We start from the raw sequence: 10,790 nt of genomic DNA, 5'->3' as shown, positions 1-10,790 counted from the left end.
TTTGCTGCCAGGTCACTCCGCCTATAGGGTGTATAGTACCAAATCAAATCCCATAGACGACAATAGTAACATATGTGGCTAAAACTCCTACCTGCAACGTATCAACCGACATAAACGCCACGGATATAAATACTACCACCCCTCACACTTAAAGTGAATCAGAAAAAAATGGGGGTCGAGCTGCTCGTTTCGGAGATAACGGGTAGCGTCTATGACTACCCTAGTTCCGCACAAAATCCGAGTACTTTTTTTCACAGGAACCCCATACATGTTTCAAGCACAAGGCAACTGGACACATTGGTACTAGATGAAATAAAATTGCATATTTTGTTTACCCAGATAAAACTATTATTTTTTACAACCAACAAACTCACATTTATAACCAATCACAGGACTTGTGGTGTTAACTTCTCTATCAAAAGTTGGGTGTACCTCGAACTTTGACCCAGCCGGAAGTTATTTGGTTTAGTACTACCTATACAAGGCGAAACGTCTGTAGTCATTTGTTCAAGAAGGACATGTTTTATTTAACGCACTCTAAAATCTGGGATCTAATTCACTAAACTCTCGCAACTTTGCGATCTCGCAGTGCAATGCTAACAAACTTGCAAAGAGGATGCTTTGTTGTCTAGCAGAGCCTGAGAGACCTTTGTGAATTAGGCCCGTTCTGAAGATGGAAGGAAGGAACTGTTTTATTTAACGAGATGGTAAACCCATTTTATTTACGGTTATATGGCGTCAGACATATGGTTAAGGACCACACAGATATTGAGAGAGGAAATATGCTGTCGCCATTTCGTGGGCTACTCTTTTCGATTAGTAGAAAGGGATCTTTTATATGCACCATCTGCATAAAATATTATTAGCTGTATATTGAACGTGTTTTTGATCGTTCTAATATTAGTACTAGGCTAAATTTTATTAAATTTCCTAAAATAATGTTTTTTCGTACGTACGAAATTATTTGAAGACAAAATCCAGTTTGGGCTTCTTACAAATATTAAGACGACCTGAAGCACATAGAGACACTGATATTCTAAACAAGATAATATATGTAATATGCAAGTTTAATCGTAGAACTATTTTATTAGTCGGAAACATCATACAAAGTAGCAAACTCAGAAATGTACCTTTAACAACACCGCATTACAGTTATGCCCCCACCCCACCCCCTCCTACCCCTCTCCCCGTCCTATCCCCATTGGTTAAAATAAACAAAAAGAATATTTGTTAAACAACACATATTAAATATATTTGCTAAAGGGAAGTTCTCATTATGCGATTAGTTGCATGCAATCAAATCATAGTACCGGCCTCGGTGGCGTCGTGGATAGGCCATCGGTCTACAGGCTGGTAGGTACTGGGTTCGGATCCCAGTCGAGGCATGGGATTTTTAATCCAGATACCGACTCCAAACCCTGAGTGAGTGCTCTGAAAGGCTCAATGGGTAGGTGTAAACCACTTGCACTGACCAGTGATCCATAACTGGTTCAACAAAGGCCATGGTTTGTGCTATCCTGCCTGTGGGAAGCGCAAATAAAAGATCCCTTGCTGCTAATCGGAAAGAGTAGCCCATGTCGTGGCGACAGCGGGTTTCCTCTCAAAATCTGTGTGGTCCTTAGCCATATGTTTGACGCCATATAACCGTGAATAAAATGTGTTGAGTGCGTCGTTAAATAAAACATTTCTTTCTTTCAAACCATAGTGTGAGAACATCTAAATCAGATCGACCTCTTTTGTTTTGCTTTTAATTTTTTTTTTTTTTTTTTTTTTCTTCTGCGTTTTTTCCATTATGCTGGCGGGATTTAGCTCAGTCAATTGAGCGCGTGCCCGGGATTTAGCTCAGTCAATTGAGCGCGTGCCCGGGATTTAGCTCAGTCAATTGAGCGCGTGCCCGGGATTTAGCTCAGTCAATTGAGCGCGTGCTTGTGGTGCTTGCGTCGCAGGATGGAACCACCTCGGTGGATCCGTTCAGCTAATTGCGTTTTTCCCGTTCCATCCAGTGCACCACATCTGGACAAAGACCGTGGTACGTGCTTTCCTGTCGGTGAAAAACTGCATATAAAACATCCCTTACTGCATTAGGAAAACTGTAGCGGGTTTCCTCTGATGACTACGAGTCATAATTAGCAAATGGTTGACATGCAATAGTCGATGAGCACTTAATTAATGTGCTCTAGTGGTATCGTTAAACAAAGAAAACTTCTTTGCATTGTTATTTTTTCCTCGTGCTCCTTGGGATCTTTCTAGTGGCACCATCACTTTCTGTATTGTTGTTAACTAACACCACCTGGTTGAAAGTAAAGTGTGTTTTGTTTAACGACACCACTAGAACACATTGATTTATTTATCATCGGCTCTTGGATCTCAAACATTTGGTAATTTCGACATATAGTCTAGTAGTAGCAAGATATCTTTTATATGCACCATCCCAGAGACAGGATAGCACATACCACGGCCTTTGATATACCAGTCGTGGTGCAAATAACCCAATGACCCCACCGACGGGGATCGATCCCAAACCGACCGCGCATCAAGCGAGCGCTTTACCACTGGGCTACGTCCCGCCCCTACCTGGTTGAAGGCAACATCGTAGAGTTATCAATTGTGAAATGTTCACTGGATACGTATACGATACTGGCTGTGATCGGATAGCTACGTCTACGCCGCTTACCTGCTCAAAGAACGTGCACGTTTCTCTCCCTTTTTAACTTTTCACCAAATTCACTTTGCTCCCCCTGTGCGCCCTCCTCAAGGTGTGTTAGGGTATTTCGTGTCCAGCCAGTGCGCCACGATTGGTGTATCAAAGGCCGTGGTAAGTGCTATCTTGTATGCGGGATGGTGCATATTGATTTATTTATTAATCACCGGCTATTGGATGTCAAACATTTGGTAATTTTGACACATGGTGTTAGAGAGAAAAAATGCTACACTTTTCCATTAGTAGCAAAATATATTTTATAAGGTGCACTAGCTGGAACAAGAAATAGCCCAATGAGAACACCGACGGGGATCGATCCCAGACCGACCGCGTATCAGGCGAGCGCTTCATCACTGAGCTACGTCCCGCCCCGTGCAGGAAACCATGCAGAAGGTGTTTAGCAGATGGTCGGGTCATGATTCCAAGAAAAATACATTGAGAAAAAAAAAGAAAATAGTCTTGAACCAGAGGCGTTCGATCCTACCCCCCCCCCCCCCCCACCCCCGTAACCTCTGTAAACGCGACTGCCCCGAAGTGATACAGAAGACACCTTAATCGGCCGAATTGTTTTCGAAACCTGTTAACGAGTAACTCGTCAATTGCTGTAGCAGACAACAACTGGACGTTTCGCGGTTAATTGTGGGAGCGCCTACCAGAGGATCAACTTGGGGATGGAAGCATACGGTACAGACGAGAAAACTCGAACGGAAAATCTGCAAAATATGAGAATATCCTCTAATTCGGAAGCATTAGGTCTATCTGTTCTACGCAAACCGGAGTTTCTGAAGGGGACCCATTCGAACGGTTTTATGGATTCGAAAACGGACGTACTCGGAGAGATTGAAAAGTGCTGTAGTAACGAGTCGTGGATAGGGTTCACGGAGACCACCAGTCTACACGGTCTACGGTATATCTGGCTGAAAGATACGTTCACAGTTCGGAGGTAAGCTTTTTTTCTCGTATTACTGTTACTGTATAAGTTTGTCCATTGACACCGGCCTCGGTGGCGTAGTGGTTGGTAGGTACAGGAACAGTAGTCCTATCGGACCTCCATAGCTTAGGAACCATAGTCCTACCCGGGCTTTCATACCTGATTTATTTTTAAGTTGATTTTATCCTAGGACTTAAAGAGACATTCCTGAGTTTGCTGCAATGTTTAAGATGTTATCGACCGACAGAGACTTTTTAACGATTGTAATTACATATCAAATAATTATATTTTTCTGCATAAAATATTAGTGACTGTATATTAAACGTGTTTCTGATCGTCCTAATATTTGTTCTAGGTTAAATTTCATTTTATTTTCGAAAAACTATTTTTTCGTACGTACGAAATTATTTAAAGGCAAACTCCAGTTTGGGCTTCTTACAAATATTAAGACGACCAAAAACAAATTGAATATACAGACACTGATATTCTAAACAAAACAATATATTTAATATGTATGTTTAATCGTAGAAATATTTTATTAGTCGGAAACATGTTACAATGCAGCAAACTCGGGAATGTCCCTTTAAATTCCTTCTACAGCAGTGATAGAAATATAGTCCGGCAATGGACACTTTCGGGCAAAATGAGCTGGCCTGAAATCTTCACCATGTATTTCCATCATTCTACTCACAATATTAGTTGTAATCCATGCAGACTGTTTTGTTTGGAATCCTATATAGCGTCTTGGTAGTAATGTGAATATAAATATACGTTGTGTTCCAGATTCGGAAATTTTCGTTTCATTCGGGCAATAAAAATCAGACTGCCCCCACCCCACCCCTACTCCTCAAAAAGGAGCCTGAATGCTTAATGTGACCAAAACTGTCAGGTGTAAAAGTGTCATGAGTAAGTAGTCAGTCTGTTTAAAAGTATCTTTGTAAATTGTGTGTGCATATTACTAACAGTATGATAATTGTTCAGGGGTTACTGTTTTGTCTTAGTCGGTGTAGTGGCCCATTGAGCTGCTAAAACCCACTATTTCTATTAATTGATAAACCTTAATGATAACCATTTAACATAATTTGTTATCGATGGTATGGTTGGTTGGGACTAATATATCATAGAGGCCAGAGTCTGATATGTCATATGTTAGACCAAATTAATTTTTGAAAATGAGCAAAATTGACAAAGCAGGCACATGTTCAGTAAATTATGCAGGGGGGAGGTCTAGACTGTGGCAGGTAGAAATTTGTTTTGAAGAGGGGTGTTAGACCACGCAACCCCACCCCACACCCTATGTACACGCACCTGCAACATTATTGACAAAAAGACACAAACTTAAAAATTATATAAGATAATTTATATAACGCAAATATCACATTTTTATAGTTGAATTATTATTATTATTATTATTATTATTATTATTATTATTATCAAATACCAGTATATAATGTCTAACAGATAATTGTGTTTGTATATCAGATGGGCAAGTTATACTTATCTGCAAATACTAATACATGCTTCGAATTATGAAACATCTTTTCGAGTTACTTTTAAATGTTTAAACATGTATTAGTTCGAATAACACGCAATGAATAAAGACCTTGGATTTGCTTGTGTAATAAGGTCAACGAAATGTGTACATACTCTTGCAAATGATATAAATGGAAAATACTGGAATAAATAGAAAATATTTAAATAAAGAGAGGCGCCAGTATCCCAAGTTAATTAAATAAACCAGAAAGGAAACTGCTTTTCATTTTGTTTACATTTATAATTTATTTTTTATATGTACCACTGGACTTAAATTTTGATTTTCCAGGAATGCAAGTCCGATCCGGACATAATATCCTGGCAGTCAGACCAGTATTCCTAAGGAACGTAAGTCCTAGGACTTGAATTCCTAGGTATATTAGACCTGGGACCTGCATTCCTAGGAGACTAAGTCCGGCCAGACAACTATTCCTACGGACTTGCATTCCGTTTACACCGGCTCTCACCCACAGCGAGATTAAACTACTCAATGGGTAGGTGTAAGACCAGGAAGGAAATGTTTTATTTCACGACGCATTCAACACAGTTTATTTACGGTTATATGGCGTCAGACATATAGTTAAGGACCACACAGATATTGAGAGAGGAAACTCGCTGTCGCCACTTCATGGGCTACTCTTTTCGATTAGCAGCAAGGGATATTTTATATGCACCATTCCACAGACAGAATTGTACATATCACGGCCTTTGATAAACCAGTTGTGGAGCACTGGCTGGAAGGAGAAATAGCCCAATGGGTCCACCGACGGGGATCGATCCTAGACCTTATCTATGACACTACTCCCCAAAAACACCAAGCCTTCGAATACATTACAAATCCTCCATTAAACACAAATAAATGCATTGTATTCAACTGCAGTCAGTGCAGAGTGCGCCACGACTGATATATCAAAGGTCTTGGTACGTGCTATCCTGTAAACGGAATGGTGCCTATAAACGATCCCTTGCTACTAATGGGAAAATGTAGCGGGTTTCCTCTGTAAGATTATATGTCAAAATTACCAAATGTTTGACATCCAATAACCAATGATTAATAAATCAATGTGTTCTAGTCGTGTCGTTAAACAAAAGCAAACTAAACTTCCATTGCATTCATCTGCTATACTGGATTTTTCTTGACTTTTCGAAAGAAGGTGCGTACCCTTCTGTATCCGGTCCTATATTTGTAACATTGGGGAGGGGCGGGACGTAGTCCAGTGGTAACGCGTTCGCTTGGTGCGTGGTCCTGTAGGATCGATTCCCGTCGGTGGACCCATTGGGATATTTCTCGTTCAGTGCTCCACAACTGGTATGTACTATCTTGTCTGTGGTATGGCGCATATAAAATATGTCTTGCTGCTAATCGAAAAGGGTAGCCCATGAAGTGGCGACAGCAGGTTTTCTCTCTCAATATCTGTGTGGTCCTTAACCACATGTCTGGTACCATATAACCGTGAATAAAATGTGTTGAGTGCGTCGTTAAATAAAACATTTCTTTTTTTTAATATTGGGGAATCCCCGGCGTATATAAGCTGCTGGGTGTTTACTATTGTTAAAAATCCACTTCATTACGTCTTATGACACGACCTGAATATGTACTCAGATACTGGCACCGTGTTCTAATGAGCTTTACTGGGCTCTTGGGGAGCCAGGGGAAATCAGGAACCAATGTGACACTAACTTGGTGCCAGTGTGTGAAACGGTAATGGAAGGAAGAAGGAAGGAAAAAAATTTGTTTTATTGAACGACGCACTCAACACATTTTATTTACAGTTATATGGCGCCAGACACATAATTAAGACCACACACATATTGAGGGACGAAACCCGTTGTCACCACTTCATGGGATACGCTTTTTTGATTAGCAGCAAGGGATCTTTTATATGCACCATCCCATAGACACGATAGGACATACCACGGCTTTTGATGTACCAGTCGGGGTGCACTGACTGAAGCGAGAAATAGCCCAATGGGCCCACCGACGAGGATCGATCCCAAACCGATCGCGCATCAAGCTAGCGCTTTACTACTGGGCTACATATCGCCTCGAGACGGTAATGGATGCGGTTTGAATGTTCCATACATGACCATAATAATGATTGCAATTTAGGTATGCTATTCATTGAACGCAATAAATGCAGTTTCTTTACTTCCAATATGTTTTATCCAAACATCCGTAAGGCAAATTGAATATAATTGTTTGCTATGTTAAACTGGTAGAACGCTTTGTTGAGGCTCATATAGATATTCAGTCGGTCCGTCCCGGTGTGTTAACAGTAAATGAGTTCATATGTATTGATGTTTTATGTTTTCTATGGGATGATCCGGAGTTAAAGGGACATTCCGGAGTTTGCTGCATTGTAAGATGTTTCCGACTAATAAAATATTTCTACGATTACACTTACATATTAAATATATTTTCTAGTCTAGAATATCAGTGTCGGTATATCCGATGTGTTAATATTTGTAAGAATCCCAAATTGGATTTTGTCTACAAATAATTTTGCACGTACAAATATATATATATAATCTTACATTTTCAGTGCAATCAAAGTATGTGATATTTTTCAGATCACATACTTTAAGAATTTGATAACTTTGCAAATTAGATGTAAATTAGTCGAGGTGTCGGCACTAGATTTATTGACATTTAAGCAAACGTACTTGGGTGACACTCTATGATTGACGTATGCATTCATAGTCATCAAATAAAAACATTCCAATGGTAATTTGACACTGAAAGCTGTCCGGCGTTCAGAAAACAACAAAACGTTAGGCATAACTTTATTTTGATGCAAGGACATCCAAAATGACGTCATTCGAATTTGACGTCATTTCCATTCACAAATACACCGCGCCACATATTCTTACGTCATTTGAGTATCTAGTAATGGCGGACTGGAATTAAAGTTGCGTGTACAGTTTACAAAAACACGTTGTATTAAGCTTGAGCTTATATGATAAAGAGATTATTACCCTCGTGTATTTCGGTATTAGGAATAAAAATAATGTATTATGCTCGCCAGGAATGTTCCTTTAAGGGAAATTGGTAGAACACTTTGTTACGGCTCATACAGTCTGAATGGGGCGCGTGCATGCGGTCCGATTATTTTGTCTGATGCGTCTGCGGCTGCGTTTTGGGCGTACATATACCGTATACGATTGTTTCATTGCGGATGGATGCATGCGTTTCGGAGACGCATACATCACACGCTTCCAGATTGTCGCTCTCATTTAAACTTTCTTTTTGTTTAGCCTGACCGCACGCACGCGCCACATCCAATTTATATATGAGCGTTAACAAATAACCAAGACTGTTGTCATAGAGGAGAGACGTAGCCCAATGGTTAAGCGCTCGCTTGATGCGCGGTCGGTAGACCCATTGGGTAATTCCTCGTTCCAGCCAGTGCACCACGACTGGTATATCAAGTGCCGTGGTATGTGCTGTCCTGTCTGTGGGATGGTGCATATAAAAGATCCCTTACTACTAATGGAAACATGTAGTGGGTTACTTCTCTAAGACTTTATGTCAAAATTAGTAAATGTTTGACATCCAATAGCTGACAGTTTAATAAATATATGTGCTCTAGTCGTGTCGTTAAAAAAAACCAAACTGTTGTTATAATATTTTCTCACTCACCATCAAAATAAAGTGACAGAGGAACAATATCCATCGAACAATCTCTTTTTACTGGGATTAAAGTGAGAGTTCTGACAAATCTGCATCCAGCTATGATGCCGGGATAAAATCCATATGATTGATCATGGAGCATTCAAAATATGTATCAGCTGAATCAGGGGTCAATATATATGATGCTACTCAACTTTCTTTAGGGATATAAAATGTGATTGTATCCACTACAATAGCGTGTCACCCTCATCCGCCAACACACCTACCTACCTACCCCCCCCCCCCCTCTCTCTCTCTCTCTCTCTCTCTCTCTCTCTCTCTCTCTCTCTCTCACACACACATACACACACACACAGACACACACACACACAAACATAAACACACGCACGCACACACACACACACACACACACACACACACACACACACTCGCACACACACACAAACATAAACACACATAAACTTCATAGTTTCTACTGCTTGTTACAGTGTGCTATCTTTGATTCCCCAATTTTGCGCATATTGTTGTCCTTAAAAACGAATCACATGCTGTGCTTTATGGCGTTGTTACAATTCACTAAACGAGTCTGGTTTTGCGCATGTATTGTGAATAGGTTGCCTGCCATCAACATGACTACTAAATGATGGTGCAAGGGGCGTAACGCAGTAGTTGATTGTAAATTATTTACAAAACACTCCTTGTTATATCCAGCTATAATGCATTCACTTCCGTTTCAGGTGGATAAATGTCTGGACACAGAGAACCGGATATTGCTAATCGAGTCCTATTACGATATTATAATGTGATATATTACAATAAAAAAAATAGTCTCGTTACTTGAATTCTGATGATAATTTGGAAGTGTTGCTATTAGGGCGGGAAGTAGTCAAGTGATAAAGCGCTCACTGTTCGCGCGACCGGTCTATGATCGATTTGCCGTCCGTGGGCCCATTGGGCTATTTGTTATTACAGCCGGTGCACTACGAATGGGTATATAAAAAAAATCGTGGTATTTGCTCTCCAGTCTGTGGGATATTGCATATAAAAGATCTCTTGCTTCTAATATAAAATGTAGCGGGTTTCCTCTGTAAGACTAAATGTCAGAATTGCCAATTATCTAATAGCCGATGATTAATAAATCAATGTCTTATTGTGGTGTCGTTAAAGAAAATAAACTTTAACTTTGTTTTATTTTGGTTTCTTTTTGAAAAATGATTTATTATTGGTATTATTATTAGTATTTTATTGTTTGTTTTGTTTGGGGGTTCTTAGTGTGGTTGTTTGTTTTTGTTTTGTTCGGGTTTTTTTTTTTTTTTTTTTTTTTTGGGGGGGGGGGTTGTTTGGTGGGTGGTTTTTTTGTGGGGGGGGGTATTTCTTTTTTCTGGAGAGTTGTTTTCGTTTTTGATATTTGCTTTTGTTTTGTTGTTGTTGTTTTCTCAATTTCACTTTAACGTATGCAGGCATGTTAAGTGGCTTAATCACTTTCATTATTTTCTCGTTTTAGATTGTTTTGGCTGGTTCTGGTCCTGGCGTGTGTAGGACTCATGTCCTACCAGATTGTAGATAGGATCGTGTACTACTACCGCTGGCCTGTGAACGTCAACATGCAGGTCAACTACAACAAGACGTTAGAGTTCCCAACGGTGACGATATGTAACGAAAACGTCTTCAGGTACGACGTCGTGTCGCCGGCTGTTAATACTTTTTACCTATTCTTACAGGGGCGGGACGTGGCCCAGTGGTAAAGCGCTTTCCTGATGTGCGGTCGGTCTTGGGTCGATCCCCGTCAGTGGTATGTGCTACCCTGTCTGCGGGGTGGTGCATATAAAAGATCCCTTGCTACTAATAGAAGAAAAAAAACATGTTCCGGGTTTCCTCTCTTTGACTGTATCAAAATGAACACAGCCGATGATTAATAAATCAATGTGTTCTAGTGGTGTCGTTAAACAAAACACAGTTTTACCTATTCTTATACTGATATGGATACGGTACGG

General features: G+C 40.1%; 1 protein-coding gene across 1 annotated transcript in view; it reads left to right on the top strand.

Annotated features, from left to right (window-relative positions):
- Positions 1 to 3,176: 3,176 nt before the first annotated feature.
- Positions 3,177 to 10,790, top strand: part of LOC121389619 — a 32,527-nt gene continuing 24,913 nt past the window's right edge. The window contains exons 1-2 of the mRNA XM_041521260.1: positions 3,177 to 3,644; positions 10,301 to 10,468. Coding sequence (XP_041377194.1) covers positions 3,373 to 3,644; positions 10,301 to 10,468 — 440 coding nt within the window. The 5' untranslated portion in view covers positions 3,177 to 3,372. The remainder of the gene's footprint in view (positions 3,645 to 10,300; positions 10,469 to 10,790) is intronic.

This window comes from Gigantopelta aegis, chromosome 15 (assembly GCF_016097555.1).
Source record: "Gigantopelta aegis isolate Gae_Host chromosome 15, Gae_host_genome, whole genome shotgun sequence".
Lineage (NCBI taxonomy): Eukaryota > Metazoa > Mollusca > Gastropoda > Neomphalida > Peltospiridae > Gigantopelta > Gigantopelta aegis.
The sequence above is the reverse complement of the archived record's forward strand: the minus strand, read 5'-3'. Positions and strand labels throughout refer to the sequence as shown.